Source organism: Canis lupus, chromosome X (assembly GCF_048164855.1).
Source record: "Canis lupus baileyi chromosome X, mCanLup2.hap1, whole genome shotgun sequence".
NCBI lineage: Eukaryota > Metazoa > Chordata > Mammalia > Carnivora > Canidae > Canis > Canis lupus.
The window spans coordinates 49443358-49462181 of NC_132876.1; the positions used below are offsets into that span (position 1 = coordinate 49443358).

The following is an 18824-nucleotide window of genomic DNA, read 5'->3' on the forward strand; positions in this document are numbered from 1 at the left end:
GACCTAGGTAAGTTCAACCCTGAGGCCGAGGGAGACATACCTGCCTAACCGCGTGGGTTGAGCAAGGGTGCCAGCTAGCTCGCTCAGGAGGGCGGGGTACAAGTGGGCGTCTGCTTCTTTGGGGGAAGAGGAAAGCTGTGGCTTCCTCCGGGATCCTGGGGTCGTGGTGAGAAGCCATTCCGGAGGCTAGCCCAAGCTTCTTTGTGTGGCGCCCCCCCCCCCCGCCCCCACGGAGCATCTTGGGGCTGCCAGCCTTGGAACCCGCAGGCTGGGTTTGTTTGGCCCCAGCCGTCCCTCCCCTCTCGCCCGCCCCGGTCATCAGTGCCTTAGTTCCTGAAGCCGCCCGACCTCTCTCGCAGCTGGAACTGCAGGCCGGGGAGGACCCCAGCAGCAGACGACGTCTGCCTTTGCCCCCCCGGGCTGGCGCCCCACACGTCGTGCTTCTCGCTAGCAAAGTTTCTCTGTGGAAAACAAGCCCCTCTAGCTTTCTCTGGCTCCGTAACGCGCGGGCGCGCGCTCCCGGCCGGGGCTGTGCCTTGGCTCCTGCCCCCGGCCGGCGGCTGCGGTGCGGGCGGAGCTTGGGGAATCCAAGCCGCCGGCTCGAGAACCCGCGCCTCTGCGTGGGCGCGGAGGGAGCAGCGGCGAGCCGGCGAGCTCGCAGCCACAGCCTAACGACAGCTAGGGGACCTAGGCACCGGAATGAGCCCCCGAAGGGACGCTCAGGCTCCACCCCCTCTTCTGCCCTAGTTCAGTTTTCGGCAGGGGTGAGAGGGCATCGTGGTCAGGACTCCTCGGAAGGTGCTGCTGAGTGTTGGTGCCCGGGTAGAGGGGCTAACCCCCTTCTTGCGGCGGGGGGGTGGGCATCCTGCGAAAGGGGAAGCGGCCAAGGAAACAGCTGTGTCCAACCTTTCTCGTGCCTGAAACTGGACTCCAGACCGAGCGCTAAAATGCTTGCTTTGGCCCTGTCCAGGTTTCACAGCACGTATATTGACGATTGGAATCCTGGGCCAATGAAGAGTCAAGTTCAAAGTGGTACTCCCGGGCTCCCCATCCCATACTCCAACAAGTGTAACTGGAAACTAGAAAGAGGGGGTCTCCTGCTCTAACTAGCAGATCTCCGTTCTGGAATTGTACTTGACAGCTGTCTTCACCAATACTTGGACTGCAGTGGCTATAGGGTTCTCTTGGGGGTGGGTGGGGGTTGCCCTGAAGACCAGACTCAAGCACTCAGAACCTCGACAATGGACCGAGTTTATGAAATTCCGGAGGAGCCTAACGTGGATCCAATTTCATCTCTGGAGGAAGATGTCATCCGTGGGGCCAACCCCCGATTTACCTTTCCATTTGGCATCCTCTTCTCCACCTTTTTGTACTGTGGGGAGGCTGCATCTGCCTTGTACATGGTTAGAGTCTATCGAAAGAATAGTGAAACCTACTGGATGACATACACCTTATCCTTCTTTATGTTTTCATCCATTATGGTCCAGTTGACCCTGATTTTTGTTCACAGAGATCTGGCCAAAGACAAGCCGCTTTCATTGTTTATGCATCTAATCCTCTTGGGACCTGTTATCAGGTGAGCAATTTTTAATTTCTACTTCACCCCCCCCCCCCACGGTTTGTGCAGAGAAAGATGAAGCTAATATTTACAAGACTGATAATGTGTCTCTAATCAATTCTCCCATTCCCTCCCACTCTTGGGCTTACTTGCCTACCATCCAAAAAAAATCTTATCTTAAATATTTATTGCCACCAGAGTGAACATGTGGCATGTACTTGTGTTCTAAAACCATATATGGTACCATTGATATGCCTTCATTACTCAATGTTTGCTATTTGGATTCGAGTTGTGAAAATTGCTATAGGACCAGCTTATGTGGTGAACTTGTGTAAACAGGACATAACTTCAGAGTGTGTTATTTTGATCCTGTCTTTTGGACACTCTATTAATTGGATCTCACATTCGGTTTCTTTACACTGAGCTGCTTGGGCTGGTGGTGGTGCCATTTTCAAATTTTCCAGAGTTCTTTGACATCTGGAAAGTATTTTAAGCTATTTGTGGTCATTCAGTACCTCAATCCATCGTAGTTCATTTTCTTCTTTTGGTTCATCAGTCTCCTGTTTATCTCTTTGTATCTTTCTGCAATAAAGGTACAAGGTTAGAGGGGGCAAAGGAAGATAGTCCATCTCTCCATCTGGATGCTGTAGCACACTGTAATTAAATATCAGTTCTTTCCATTCAGATTGCCTTGAAAGGATGAGAATGTGCCTTATCTTAGGGAGACAGGCATCTGTGTCAGCGGTCTTATCTGGACACTGTGGGATTTTCAAGTTAGGGAGATGTTGCAAAACTTACAAAGTCAGGAGGAAGGAATGGACCAAGTTTGTCTTCATTGCAAGAGAGGCAGATGCACCTGCAGTCAGCTGAAGAATATGTGTCAGAGTGTTGATGTTGTAATTGCAATGGGGTAATATTTATTCCTTAGAGAAATAACCACAGTCTGAAACTGGTTATTTGAGGACAGAACTCCCCTGCCTTAAAATTTTTTAAATCAATAAGTGTTCAAACAAGGAGGGATTGAGTAGGCTCCATTGGAGAAAATATGGGATATCAGCAAAAACAGCCTGGAATTCCAGTGGCCTGGAGTCTAGTCCTCCCTCTGTCATTGACTAGTTGCTGGGCTTTGGTGAAATCTATGAAGATGTCTTGGGCCCTAGTTTCTTCATCTGTATGATAAGTGGGTTGGGCCAGCTCATGGGTCTCAACTCAAACGCAAACGCTTACAGCGGCCAGGCAGGTCTCATAAATGAGTGAAGCGGGCCAAGTATGAGAAAACCAGTAGCTTCATGTGTGATGATAAATGAAAATTAAGTCTCAGTGTTAGAGAAATGATGGAGAGTAGTGAACAGTGTGGTAAGCTAGAGTCTGCATGATTTGCCTAAAGGAGGCAACTACTCTACAGTTCCAGCCCATTGTGTCACTCTTGGAACTCAGACCCAGTATTGCCAGATTCCCCAACTTTTCAACAGAAGCTTCCAAGACAAGATTTGATATGATATATCATTTAAAATTTTGGCAACTTGACTAATTAAATAACACAACTTGGACCAAACAAACCACAGCTGTTGGTCAGATGTGACTCAGCTGTTGGTCAGATGTGACTCAGCTGGCCTATATGCAACATTTGGACCAAGTAATCTAAAAGTTCTTTCCAATTCTAAATCTTTGAAGTTAAGCTGTAAAAGAAAGACCTCAAAAAAAAAAAAAAAGAAAAAAGAAAAAAAAAAAAGAAAGACCTCATCTTGAACTTGGAACCAAGAAATTTAGAAACATTAGTGTTCCTGGGTGGCTCAGTTGGTTAAGTGTCCAACTCATGATTTCAGCTCAGGTCAGAGTCCTGAGATGGAACCCGAGTGGGTTTCTGTGCTGGGTGTGGAGCCTGCTCAAGATTCTCCCTCTCTCACCCTTTCCCTCTTTACCCCTCCCCACTGAGTGCATGTGCATGCTTCTGCTCTGTCTCTGGAAAAAAACAAAAAACAAATTTAGAGATGGCATCAGAGGAACAAGGAAACCATTCTTCTCTCCTTTTTCAAAGGTGGTCTGTTGAGTTAACAGATCAAACACTCTCAAGATGCAAATTTCAGCATGTACTGCCCCAATCCAGAGTTTAGACTTCCTTTGCTTTGTGGCCTCTCGAGCCATCTTTGATTTGGACCCATCATATGGAATAATGAGAACTATATTTCATTTTTGTTGTTTAGCTTCCACTAGAAATGATTGGAAAGCATTTATAATAGCTAACCTGACAGCAGGGAAGAAATAATTAAAAGCTCATAAATTATATCCTTGATATGCTTATGTTCAAGGCAAATTACTTTTTAGAGAGGAAGGAACTTAATCAGTACTATTAGCTACATGAAGATGTTTGGAGGGCCTGGCTCCCTGATATGAGATACAAAGACACTTCCGAAAATGAAAATGTACCCTAACTTTTTTTTTAAGATTTATTTATTTATTTATTTATTCATTCATTCATTCGTTCATTCATTCATTCATGATAGACATAGAGAGAGAGAGAGGCAGAGACACAGGCAGAGGGAGAAGCAGGCTCCATGCCGGGAGCCCGACGTGGGACTCGATCCCAGGACTCCAGGATCACCCCTGGGCCAAAGGCAGGTGCTAAACCGCTGAGCCACCCAGGGATCCCCAAAATGTACCCTAACTTACTAAAGCTTATAACCAAGTCAAACACTCTTACTTAAATCACTAAATAGCCTTTAGAAGCATAAACAGAATTCTTCCTGCCACTACCTCCCCCAGTATTTTATTTAGCAATAGCACTGATGGGCCCAGGTTAAAATCTAAAATATTTTGTTGGAAATGCACTTAGCTTTTTTCTTCTGTGTTCTCTCCTCCTTCCACCTTTTCCTCTCCCAGGTTTTAGAGTTTGAAACATCCACTTTCTAGGAGGAAGCTGCATGCTTTAGACTGGCACATATGCCCCACTCTCAAAGGGATCCTGTGGAGAATAGCAGGCAGCACATGTTCCAAACCTCAGAACCAAAGGCCTAGGAAGCATATAAATCTCTGAGCTTGTCTTTAGCCTATTTTTCCATTAAATTACATTGCCATTATTATTATCCTCTCCTCCCATCATTTCTCACCCTGTATTCTTCCTTTTTACTCTTTCATTTACTCAGAAAATATTTATCAAATACTCACCATATGATAAGGATGGTGGGCAAGATAAATACAACCCATACCCTCAGTCAGGAAAGATGGCTTAATTTTCACCACAACTGTTTTTACTTATTATAATAGTCCACAGTTTCCATTCATGTCAGGGTGAGTGGAGGAAGTGGTAACTCAGGTGTTCCAAAACAAGATGTTCTAGTTGCTTCTCTTCTATTCACCACATCAGAACTGCTTAAAGACTTCTGATTTATATGGGAGAGATGGGAAGGATACAGCAAGAAATGTGGTCTTATCACTATTTCAAGGTTGGTAAAGATGTTTTCCTCTTTGTAAAGAAAGAAGTTTAAAAGGCTGTTGGCCCCAAATAGGTCAAGAGGTCTCCAAAACAACTTTTAGAGAGATCTTTTGATATTCCCTAGGTATGTAGCACATTCAGTTCTGAGTTGTCAAGTCTTTAAGTACCTTTGTTATTGAATGGCATTACTGTATAGATGTGAGGTTTTTTCTAGATCCCGTCCAAGACTTTTTGGCAAGACAATTATAGTTGTGGGCTTTGTCCTGAAAAAAGCAGAACTCAAAAGCCCCAAGTATAGAGCTAAATGCTTTGCATACAGATTGCTTTACCTCAGGAACTTGAGGTGTTATGAAAACCAGGGCCTTTAAGAACCTTCATCATTTTCTCTCAACACATTATTTAATGTCTTTGTGTTCAAGGTGCTTTTCTACCATAGGCTTATTCTTAAGGAGACCAAGCAAATTCCTTAAATCCTCCAAGTAACACTATGAAATGGTGTTCTCAGGTCAGTAGATGACCGACCAAACAAAAAAGGATTTAGACTCAAGTAACTTATAGCAGACATAACTATCTCTTTGACTTACAAGAAATGAGTAGAATGGGAATTAAGGAATGGCAAAAAGTAGCACAAACTCCCTGAATTGTATTATTATCCCCCCCTTCCCCAACCTTCTTTCCCAGGACAGCTTTAGTTAAGTACCCATGATGCTTTATTTCTGCAGATGTTTGGAGGCCATGATTAAGTACCTCACACTGTGGAAGAAAGAGGGGCAGGAGGAGCCCTATGTCAGCCTCACCCGAAAGAAGATGCTAATAAATGGCGAGGAGGTGCTGATAGAATGGGAGGTGGGCCACTCCATCCGGACCCTGGCCATGCACCGCAATGCCTACAAGCGTATGTCACAGATCCAAGCCTTCCTGGGCTCAGTGCCCCAGCTGACCTATCAGCTCTATGTGACTCTGATCTCTGCAGAGGTCCCCCTGGGTAGAGGTGAGTGGGTCAGGAGGGGGGAGGGCTCCATTTAAATCAAAGGTCTTAGAAATCCAGACCTGAGCTGTCCAATACACTGGTCACCAGCTTCATGTGGCTATTTAAATTAAAATGAAACATGAAATAAAAAATTTACTTCTAGGGTCCCTGGGTGGCTCAGTCGGTTAAGTGTCTGCCTTCGGCTCAGGTCATGATCTCAGGGTCCTGCGATCAAGCTCAATGTTGGGCTCCCTGCTCACCAAGGAGCTTGCTTCTCCCTCTCCCTCTGCTGCTCCCCCCACCTTGTGCTCTATCTCTCGCAAATAAATAAAATCTTTAAAATATTTACTTCCTTAGTCATACAAGCCACATTTCAAGAGTTCGATAGCTGTGTGTGGTGAGTGGTTACTGTACTGGGCAGCATGGTATTACAGAACCTTTGGACAGTGCTGGTAGATAAAGAACTAGGGGAGCCAGACATCTTAGGCCTGCCACATTTCTTAACTGGGGTAAGCTATTTAAGACCAAAACTGCCACAGATGAGCCTTTCTGGGCCCAGAGAAGATGGTAATACCTTCAGTCAGTAGGACATTTTCCCTAGACCAGAGTGTTTAAATTATCCTGAGGACTTTCCATTTGTTTTGGTGTAAGGATGGTCATCTTTTAATAAGAGGTTCCCAAATATTACTGATCATGAGAAAACCTATTACTGGGTGAAAGCTCCTTTTTAAAAACTTACATCTCCTACTCAGACCTCACTCAGTCTGAGTGTGGGGAGGCCAGGAATCTGTATTTTTATTATTATTTTAAAATACCCCCAGTTGATTCTGATCAGCCACGTTTGGGAACCACTGGTTTAATCACTTCTCTCCAGGGGGGAGAAAGAAATAGGGTGAATAGGGAATGAATACCAATGAGAATGAGGTTTGGTCCCAATTCTGATCTTTTTTTTTTTTTAAAGATTTATTTATTTATGACAGTCAGAGAGAGAGGCAGAGACACAGGAGGAGGGAGAAGCAGGCTCCATGCAGGGAGCCGGACGCGGGACTCGATCCTGGGACTCCAGGATCGCGCGCCCTGGGCCAAAGGCAGGCGCTAAACCGCTGAGCCACCCAGGGATCCCCCCAATTCTGATCTTCTGTGTGATTGTTGAGGGAAGTTACCCAAGAGGTCACAGTCTTAAGTTCCCACTTGTAAAAGACGGATCCTTGGATGAGTAAGACCTCTAAGAGAGGAGAAAATGTGAGTCATGTTTTCAAAGTCAAGATAAAGTACGGTTAATGAGTTTTAACAGCTCAAGATTAGCCTCATCTGCTTGGGCTGGAGCTGATACAGCTGTGGGTACACAGCTGCTTGCAAAGCCCCATGTTGCAAATGAATATAAGGAGGGAATTTGTGCCCTTTGCTCTTTTCCTCCGCTAAGAATTGTTCATGACATTCTGTTGGTCTTAAAGCTTTTTTACCTACCTAGAATTGACAGTGATGTGAAGAGAAAGGGAAATGTTGATGCTTTTCCTCCTGAGAATTTTGAAGGTCATCAAAGTATCTAATTAAAATATGTATACTTTACAAAAGTAATGCATGCACAAGCCATTTGGCCTACGAGGAATTGTATTCGTATCGAAAATTTCTGGAAAGATATATCAGAAACTATTTACCTCTGGGGAGTGAAGATGAGAAGTCTGTAGACTTTTGCCTTTTACCTTATACCCTTCTGTATGGTTCGAACTTTCTATGGTTTAAAATGTTTGTTATGATCATGTATTTCTATTTTTGGCCATTATTTTTTTAATTTTAAAAATCAGACATGGTTATGGCAAAGATTCAAAACCACACAGAATGTATATTAAATAGGAGATGTAATTTTACTCCCCAAAAGTAATCTCTATTAACTATTCAGTGTATATCCTTCCAGACTTTTTTGACTATGTAAACATACATACAATATATATTTATTATGTATTATGTATTTTTGTAAGAAAGGGCTGTATTAAACATTGTGTTCGGGCAGCCCGGGTGGCTCAGTGGTTTGGCGTCTGCCTTCAGCCCAGGGTGTGATCCTGGGGACCCGGGATCGAGTCCCGCATCGGGCTCCCTGCGTGGGGACTGCTTCTCCCTCTGCCTGTGTCTCTGCCTCTCTCTGTGTGTGTGTCTCTCATGAATAAATGAATAAAATCTTTAAAAAAAACATTGTATTCAACATGTCTTTTTCAAAAGTATGCCAATATATCTTTATTCAATGGTTATTTATATATGCATACTTCATAATAATAAATGATAAATATATAATATATATTTTCCTTATATGAACTGGACCATTCTTTCTTATTTCTCCAATCTTCTATTGGTAGGATTAAAATTTGTTTCTGATTTTCCCCTTCAAAAAAGTTTTTTCTAATTACAAACTATGCTCCAGTGAACATCTTTCTAAGTATCTGTGTACTAGAATGAGACTTTGTAGCTAAATTCTTAGCAATAGAAGTGCTGGGTGAAAGGATATGCATGTTTGGAATTTTATCAGTACTGCAAATAGCCCTCCCAAAAGGTTGTATGAATTTATATTCCTAAGGGTATGAATATCCTTTTTCTTTGTATATTAAGCTAAATATTATTTAGTTGTATAATTATAACTGATTACTTAAATAATTTGTTTTTAATTGTGAAGACAGCTGAACATCTTTTCATGTTTAGATATTTTGTTCTTTAAAGTGCTTATTTGTAGTGGGTTGTCTTTTATTAATTTGTAAGAGCTATTTTCTTCTGGTATTAATCCTTTCTCTGCTGTAGATAAGTGTGTATGTATACATTTGTATGTTTTGTATGTGTATACATTTTAAATGTGCATGAACACATGTGGAACATACCATATATAAGATACACAAGATAATTTTATCTTCTGGCTTTCTGAAGTATTAAATTTTTATGTGCTTAAGTTCTTTATTGCTTTTAGATCTTGTGAACTTCTTACAAAGGCCTTTCACAGCTCCTATCTGATAGGGCAGTTTAGGTTCATCTTCCAAATAGATGCATTTCCACAATCAGTTTGTCAATTCCCCTGCCAAAATACAAAACAAGGCAAAAGGGTAACAACAAAAAAAGAAAAAAAAAACCACTGAGATTGTGTATTGGTAATGCATTAAATTACTTAGGTTATTTCGGAGGGAATGTGTATCTTTGTAGGACCAATCAGCTTCATATTACAAGATGACATCTCTCTCCGTTTCTTTAAATATTTTTACATCATTTTATTGAAGTATAATTGACAAAAACCTCTACCTATTTAACATATCCAGCTTGATGAGTCTGGAGATAAGTCTACATCCATGAACTATCCCCATAATTTATGTCATAAATGTGCAAGGCCTGGAACAAGAAAACTATACAACTTTATTGAAGTACATAAATATTTCATGAAATGTACTTCAGTAAAGTCGTATAGTTTTCTTGCTAAAGGTCTTGCACATTTTTGTAAGGCTTATTTCTAGGTATTCTATTAGTTTTTATTTTATTTTTTAAAGAATTTATTTATTCATGAGAGACACAGGGGCAAAGACATAGGCAGAGGGAGAGGCAGGCTCCCTGTGGGGAACTTGATGTGGGGCTCGATCCCAGGACCCCAGGATCACAACCTGAGCCAAAGGCAGATGCTCAACCACTGAGCCACCCCGGCATCCCTGTTCTATTAGTTTTTAAATCACCTGACTTCCTAAGTGTCAGGGTAGTGTCTAAGTAGGAGGAATGCATGTACTACACTTTTGGAAATAGCGAATGATGATGATGATAGGAGCTAGCAGATAGCATTTGCTATGTTCTGAACATTTCTCTAAGTCCCTTGCATGTAATTATTTCACTTAATCTTTACAAGAACCCTGTGATGTAATTATTATCCCCTTTTTAGCAAATGAGGAAATAGAGGCACTGAGAAGTAATAGATGGCAAGATTGGATTGGAATCCAAGAGGTCTGCCTGCAGAGCCCATGTTTCTAACTATATCACCATACAAAGGATGTAAGGGAAACCTTTTCCAAGGCCTTGTTTTTAGTTCTTTGGCAATTTCTCCTATTAAAAACTTCCTGAGAGTACCATCTCAAAGTCTTGTAAGTGATTTTCTGGGTTAGGTTTCTTCATTTTCATCCACTCTTCTTTCTCCTTGCTACCTCTTTTCTAATCGCTTTTTCTCTTGGAGACCATCTGGATCAGTCTAGATGAGCAAATTCACTAACAGCATTATGATCTCTTATGACATGAATCTATTTGTAGGGAGACAGATGGAAGGTGTTTTTACATTTATTGCATCAGGCTTTCTTTTATTACACTACTATCAATAAATAAGTTCTTTTTTTTAAAGGAAATTTTTTTTAAGATTTTATTTATTTATTCATGAGAGACACAGAGAGAGAGAGAGAGAGGCAGAGACACAGGCAGAGGGAGAAGCAGGCTCCATGCAAGGAACCCGATGTGGGACTTGATCCTGGATCTCCAGGATCACACCCCAGGCTGCAGGCGGCGCTAAACTGCTGCGCCACCAGGGCTGCCCAATAAATAAGTTCTAATTCAAGGGAAAGCATCACCACATGTGGCTAAATGTATATACCCTCTGATGTTCCCAACTACAAGCGTCAGCACTTAAGGATGGGACTAACAGTGGTTTATAAAGCTAAGAGTGTATCAAATCATTAAGTTGTACACCTTAAACTAATACAACATTATACATCAATTATATCTCAATAAACATGGAAAAATAATAAATAAACATCAGGCTAAGAGTAAACAGTTCAAGAGAGTCTCTCATTCCAGTCTTTGAGATTCCAAGACTCTACTTAGAGCTGAAAAGGATCTTGGAAGCAAAGCTGTGCTGCTTTTTGGGTTTCCATGGGGAAGTCTTCACTTTCCTTGCAGATTAAGTTGACATCTCTATGGCTCCAGTTCCCTGGAGCTAGTATTTTTATGGGAACACAAAGTTCCAGCTTTTTTTTTTTTGGATGATTTACCCCTTAGGCCTCTCTCACTTTTTTAGTAATTGGTATTCTTTGATACAAAGGAATAAAAGGAAAGGGACACTGTGTGATCTATAGTTGAGATTCAATGTAGCAAGTTATAGAGCACACTGACCCTCCAGGGACCAAACTCTATACAGTGGTATGGATGTTATGGGCTATGAAGTAGGGTGTAAAATTTTTGTAAATTAATATTAATTTGTTTTATTATTTCTTAAAACTTTATTTGTATTTATTTATTCATGAGAGACACAGAGGCAGAGACATAGGCAAAGGGAGAAGCAGGCTCCCTGTAGGGATCCTGATGTGGGACTCGATCCCAGTACCCTGGGATCACAACCTGAGCCAAGGGCAGATGTTCAATCATTGAGCCACCCAGGTACCCCTAAACATTTTTTTTAAACAACTCTGGTAGAAGTTTGGAGATTCCTAAAATATACCAAAGCAGCTGGGTGATAAATTGATATTGCGATGATTAATGCAAGCAATTCTAGAGATCTCAGTGAATTGGGGAATTAAAGCACATAGATATTCAGTGACTTTCACACAGCTTTCACAGATCTGAACTGAGGGCTTTTAATTGTAGATATTTTATGCTGCCTCTGTAAACTCAGAATTCCTCATTAATTCCACAAACATTTATGGATCACCTATTATATTCCAGGCAGTGTGTTTGGCTCTGGGGATACAGCAGTGAACAAAATAGACATGGTCCTTTCTGCCTTCATGGAATTTTCAGTATACATTCTGACACATTCCTGACATACATACAAGATTAATTTCTTAAAGAAGATACATGTCAAAGAAGGGACTTTTTTAAGATTTTATTTATTTATTTATGAAAGACACACAGAGAGAGAGAGAGGTAGAGACACAGGCAGAGGGAGAAGCAGGCTCCCTGCAGGAAGCCCGATGTGGGACTCAATCCCAGCACTCCAGGATCACGACCTGAGCCGAAGGCTGACGCTCAAGCACTGAGCCACCCAGGTGTCCCAAAAGAAGGGATTTCTTTATCTATCTATCTATCTATCTATCTATCTATCTATCTATCTATCATCATCTATTTTATTGGTGTTCAATTTGCCAACATATAGAATAACACCCAGTGCTCATCCCATCAAGTGCCCCCCCTCAGTGCCCGTCACCCAGTCACCCCCACCCCCCGCCCACCTCCCTTTCTACCACCCCTTGTTCGTTTCCCAGAGTTAGGAGTCTCTCATGTTCTATCTCCCTCTTTGATATTTCCCACTCATTTTTTCTCCTTTCCCCTTTATTCCCTTTCACTATTTTTTATATTCCCCAAATGAATGAGACCATATAATGTTTGTCAAGAAGGACTTCTGTAACCAAAGGCGTTACCTATGAATTTCCTAGGACTGGATTTTTTCAGAATTCCTTCTGCCTCCTTCATTGTTTGCTCAGAAGCCTATTTCATCAAGTGGGTGCTGCCTTATCTCTTTATATGTGTTCTTTCTGTGTTAGTGACCTCTCAACATTAGTTCTGAGATCCACTCTTCTTAAAATAGTGGAAAGGAATAAAGGGGAAAGGAGAGAAAAATGAGTGGGAAATATTGGTGAGGGTGACAGAACATGAGAGACACCTAACTCTGGGAAACGAACAAGGGGTAGTGGAAAGGAAGGTGGGCGGGGGGTTGGGGTGACTGGGTGATGGGCACTGAGGGGGGCACCTGATGGGATGAGCACTGGGTGTTAGGCTATATGTTGGCAAATTGAACTCCAATAAAAAATATACAAAAAAGGTTCATTTTGGATGTTTATATGATTATTAAAGTTAAAATGTGTGTTAATTGTGGGAAATTTAGAAAACAGAAACATAGAAAATAAGCTTTAAAAAAAAACTGGTATAATCCCTATCACAAATATATATATATTTTTAGTTTATCTAATTCCATTTTTTTCTGTGCATGCTGTTTTCTGTGCTAACACAGCTGTGTTCATACATGAATTTTCTCTTCACTGGGCCCCGCAGGTCTCACCTATCATCTCTCTGGACCTCTGGGTCAGAGTTCAAGCTTTGCTAACATAGTCTGATTATCTGTTTTTTTTCTGTTATTTTTTTTCTTACAGCTGTGCTAATGGTCTTTTCCCTGATATCTGTCACCTATGGGGCTACCCTCTGCAATATGTTGGCTATCCAGATCAAGTATGATGAATACAAGATTCGCCTTGGGCCGTTAGAAGTCCTCTGCATCACCATCTGGCGGACATTGGAGATCACTTCCCGCCTAGTGATTCTGGTGCTCTTCTCAGCCACCTTGAAATTGAAAGCTGTGCCCTTCTTATTGCTCAACTTCCTGATCATCCTCTTTGAGCCCTGGGTTAAGTTCTGGAGGAGTGGTGCCCAGATGCCTAATAACATTGAGAAAAATTTCAGCCGGGTCGGCACCCTGGTGGTGCTGATTTCCATTACTGTCCTCTATGCAGGCATCAACTTCTCTTGCTGGTCAGCTTTGCAGTTGAAATTGGCAGACAGGGACCTTGTTGACAAAGGTCAGAACTGGGGACATATGGGCCTGCACTATAGCTTAAGATTGGTAGAGAATGTGATCATGGTTTTGGTTTTCAAGTTCTGTGGAGTGAAAGTGTTATTGAATTACTGTCATTCCTTGATTGCTTTGCAGCTAATCATTGCTTACCTGATTTCCATTGGCTTCATGCTCCTTTTCTTCCAGTACTTGCACCCATTGCGCTCACTCTTTACCCACAACGTAGTGGACTACCTCCATTGTGTCTGCTGCCACCAGCACCCTCGGGGCAGGATTGAGAACTCAGAGCCATCCTGTGATGCTGAAGCAAGGCCAAGCATTGTCTGATTCTATCTTCTGGGTATTTGGGGATAGGTTGGGGTTTGCCAAGAGCAACTTTGAAATTGAAGGAGAGGATGAGGCTCTTAGGTGAGTACTCACTAGGATATTTTCTTGAATTTTCTGGTAAGCCTATAAGAAGAAAGAACAGCTCCCAAATAGGTTTTATGTCCTTAAGATTGACTGGTCTGTTTGGAAAAGGGGGTAGCTACTGTATACCAAGAAGGATCAGAGATATGGTGAACACCCCCTCCCACCCAGGGAAGCTGTGGCTGCCCGAGGGGATAATTTACCTCCAAGCACCTTAAGCTCTCTGGGTGTGATCTTGTAGCTCTGCTCATTTGCTTGAGGCATTACTGAGTTTTCCTAGGGCTGAGATGAAGGCCCAGAATTCCACCAGAACATATCTGGACTGATTAGAGAGTATGACAACTTGCTAGTTATGGGTACCTCCCAGGAACCTGGCTGGTTAATGTGGAATTGTAACTGTAAGCATGGCTGGTTGTTTTTTGTTTTTGTTTTTGTTTTTTTGTTTTGTTTTTTTTTTAATTCCAATGAGAAACTCTGGTTTAAGAAGAAAACCCCCACTATTAAAAGAGCTGCTCCCCAAACAAGTTAGCTTTCCATTAGGGTTTTACTAGTGATCTTTCATCAAAGACCTCTCTTTTCAAGCAGCCCTTCATAGGCACACTCTGAGGAGGGAGTGCTGACTAGGATTCCTTCAGGGCATAAGCCAGAATGACTCTTTCTCAGGGACCTGCATGGGCACCAGCTTGTGGAATGGAGTGGTTGAGGAAAATCTCTCACTTCATGCCTCATTATCAGGAATTCCCTCCAACCTGGTTTTTCTGTGCTCTTGGCATTTGACTACTTGATATAGATTGCAGAGAGGCTGAACTGTAATTAAAAATGTTTTTAATGTAAGGAAGAAATGAAGATTGCTTTGCATCTCCTACTATTCTGAGTATTTTGCTGGGGTTTTTTTTAGGGGATGGAGAAGGTAATAATAGCTGGAATATTACCTTCATGCTGTTTGGGGTTTAGATGGCAGCTACTACTACTACTACTACTACTACTACTACTACTACTAGGGAAACGAGATTACATTAACTCATCATTGGTACTGGTTTTTGCCTACAGGATTTTATTTTGCAATAAGGAATGTTTATCAACCTTCTGCTCATTCTCATACCCCCAGTGGATGAATACATATCTCCTTTTTTCATGTATCTCATATCAGTTGGGTATTTTGATGGGAATGTCAGCTAGATGCCTCTAAGGTAACCAAGAAATTGAGGTTAGGAGGGCCACTGCCACCTGGGACCCAGTATCTCAGTATTTGAGAATTCCTAGTAGCATGTACCAACTGTTGCTACTGCAAGGTTTTGAGAAATTGTGAACAATCTGACCTAAAGCTTCTCATTCCCATGTGATGCCTAACCTAAAGATCACATTACTCTTGAGATCACATTAAGAATTTTAGCCATTTCCCTTCCTCTTATCCAGTGTCATGACTTTATGGTAGAGGTATTCCCTCTTTTTAAGTAGCGGGGCTCTTAGCCAGAATGGTCCTATTTCCTGGTATGTCTAGTGTGGGTTTTCCCATCTTCAACCGCTGTTTGGGGCTAAAAGGATTGGATAATTGATTTGGGGAAGAGTAAAGTGACTCGCTTTGGAGCAGTGAATATTTTCTTTTCCAGTCCAACTCCCTCATTTTATCTTTGATGATGAGACTTAGGTTGATGTCATAAAAAGCTCATACTCTTGTCTTCTGACTATGTAATTTAAGGTGAATTTGAATGAATCTATTAGGCCTCCAGAAGAACACACTGTCTCTTGGAATTCAAGCAATAATTTCTCCCTAGTGGTTAATATGCCCTTCTATTAAAATCAGAAGCAGCGTGGAACTGTAATTTAGTCCGTAAAAGGCATGTGAATCAGCTTACTTAAGGTACAGGTGTGATGAGAACACAGTGACACACACCAAGCCAAGCAGGCCAATTAGAGCTAGAGTGGAGATACACAGGGCAGAAACCATGTGCCTTGGCACTAGACCGGGTGTATTTTTCCCCCCACATAGCCTCCCCAGCCTCCATGACTTAATATCTCTGGAATGCAAGGAGTTCAGGGTGAGGGGTATGGAGCACCTTGGGACCTGAAAAACCTGCTGCCCTTTCCTTAGGAGAAGAGAGTCTAGCCATACCTTATGCAAATGAACTCTCAAAACCTCCTCTAGGTGGTGGCCTTCCTGTTGCACAGCAGTATTCTAGATACACAGGAAAAGGAGAAATTTCAAAATACGATGGTAGGGCAAGGGAAGTGCTCCTATCTGCATACACCTCTTTAACTGCTCTCTTTTTTGCACTTTGAAATCTTAAAGCGACACAGGGTACTTGTGTAGGGGCAAGTCTTAGTGGGAGAGGAGGCAGAGATGGGGCCAGCAAATGGGTCTTGGAAATGGAAGGCAGAACCATGAAGTTTGGGGGAAAGAGAGGCTGATGTAGCAACAGCTTTTTTTTCATATTATTGGAAATTCGGTAGGCTAAGTATGGGCAAATGGACCTGTTAAGGAAATATATTAAATAAACTAATAGTTGTCAGTTTCATTTGTTCCACAAATACTTTGAAGGCTATGGGGCATAGAACTGTGAGGCACTGTAGGAGAATTAAATAATATCTAATATTTATAAGCATTTACTGTATATCTGGCATGGGTGCTTTATATGCACTATTTCTTTCATTCAGTCCTCAAAACAACCCTCATGAGGTTGGTACTATTAATCCTTCATTTTACAGATGAAGATTCTAAGGCCTAGAAAAGGGAAGTGACCTGCCCAAAGCCACAGGTCATATCAGAGCCAGGATTCAGTTTTAGGCACTCAGGCTCCAGAGCTTCCACTCTTAATCATGACACAAGCCTCTAAATCCTCTTAGGTCCTTTGTGGAATTATTTTAATATGTTAGCGGTTCCAGGAATATTTTCTGGGCTATCGTTGGGTTCATCTCAAGCATTCTTACAAACACTCGTAATCAAGAGGCATCACTCAACTTACCCTAGAGGAAAAAGGTCAAGTCCTAAAAGGCCTGGAATGAAATTGAGTATGTGTTCACATGTATTTATATGTACTTATATTTATGTTTACATGTAGTTATATACAGGGAGTGGGAGAGTAGGGTGAGGGATAGTGGTAGATGGACCCATTTCCTTTCTAATTTCAGGATTTTGTTTCCTGTGTGTTCTTAAACCTTCTAGACCCTGTTGTGGTAATAAAACTGGAGGGAGCAATTCGTACTTAGGTTTGTAGGACTCTCCTCACCCCCACCACCTCAAACAACCAATCACAGCAGGGGAGTGCTGAAGCCTACTCTCTTATACTTCCTCTTAGCAACATTGTCCTTACACCTCCTGAGAAGCTGACTCCTAGTTCTGAAGCAGGCCAGGGGATATGAATGTTGAAGAATAATGCCCCTCCCTCAGCTGTCACAGTCCTGAGAGCCTAAGTCAACATTCAGTGCTCTCTCAGCTAGCCTGCTCCCGCCTACACCTCACAAGGTCATGTTCATCAGCTTTCAGAGTTGATTGCTACTTCCAGGGTAAAGGTGGTGTGAGCAGCTGAAGGGTAGAACATCCCACCAGGACATTCCATCTAAACCCGTGGAGTTCTGGGATGCCTGGCTGGCTCAGTCCATGGAGTGTTGCAATTCTTGATCTCAGGGATGTAAATTTGAGCCCCACATTTGGTGTAGAGATTATTTAAAAATAAAATCTTAAAAAAACCCCACAAAACCTGTGGAGTTCTGTTTCTGAAAAGCCGTATGCATAAAAGCAGATGCCTTGGGGCCCTCCAAAAGATTTACCTACCCAAGAGTGGGAATCCTCATTCTTTGAAACTTTTGCTATTAGCCTTTATTACTGTCTTAAGGGGGGCTACACATGTCCATAATCTTATGCCTTTTCTCTTGGAGGGTTAGCACCATTAGTCATACACTTTAGTCACAGACTTTAGAACCTCTGGTGTGCTCAGTGAAAGTATGATATGAATCTTGACAATAAAGCATGTGAAACTTTCCCATGTGAAACTGGGAAGTAGCAAGGCTGACCTGTGTGAGCTAAGGGAACTAAATGTGAAAACAATACACTTTCATGTATGGAGATAATAACATCTGAAGAGCACGGTATTATATTCAAGGCACATTGACACATATTAGCTCTGTTACCATTGTATCATTCATTTTGGGGACAAGCCCTCTGAGTTGTACATGTGAATTTGCATTGTTCTAACCTTTAATTTATTAAAACAGTTATTAAACTCATTTTGTGCCAAGGAAAAGCTAAATGGATATTTCAGAGTGCTCTATAGATGCTGAAAGACTCAAATGTGAATCCCAGATATTGAATTTAAGTGATATTGGAGATAAATAGACACTGGTTCTCATTACTGGCATGAGAGTGCAATATTGGTGCAAATTTTTGGAAGGCAATCTGTCAATATATGTCAAAATTAATCAGGCATACTTTCTGCCTCCAAATTTTAACCTCTAGGAATTTTTCCTATGGCAACCTGGCCACACTTGTGCAAAGAGATATGTACAGGAATGTTCATTACAGCACTGTTTGTAACAGTGAAAAATTGGTAACAACTTAAATTTCCATCTGTAAGAAAATGATTAAATTCTGTCAATTCTATAATTGGAATACTGTCCAGCCATTAAAAAGATGTATGCACCACTATGTTTATTATAGCATTATTTACAATAGCCAAGATATGGAAGCAACCTAAGTATCCAACAATAGATGAATGGATAAGATAGGTGTGTGTGTGTGTGTGTGTGTGTGTGTGTTGTGTGTCTGTATAAGATGGAATATGCAGCCATAAAAAGGATGAGATTGTGTCATTTGAGACAACATGGATGGGCCTAGAGGGTGTTATGCTAAGTGAAATAAATTACACTAAGAAAAACAAATACCATATGATTTCACTCATAAGTGGAACCTAAAAATGCAGAAACAAAATGCAAAATTAAACCCATAAATACAGAG

General features: G+C 41.7%; 1 protein-coding gene across 1 annotated transcript; it reads left to right on the forward strand.

The window, feature by feature from the left end:
* The first annotated feature begins 270 nt into the window (after positions 1 to 270).
* XKRX (XK related X-linked) lies at positions 271 to 18479 on the forward strand. The gene is made up of 3 exons (XM_072815618.1): positions 271 to 1576; positions 5714 to 5982; positions 13047 to 18479. The coding sequence occupies exons 1-3, from the start codon at positions 1242 to 1244 to the stop codon at positions 13790 to 13792; spliced, it is 1350 nt and encodes a 449-aa protein (XP_072671719.1). The 5' UTR covers positions 271 to 1241; the 3' UTR covers positions 13793 to 18479.
* The last annotated feature ends 345 nt before the right edge of the window (positions 18480 to 18824 follow it).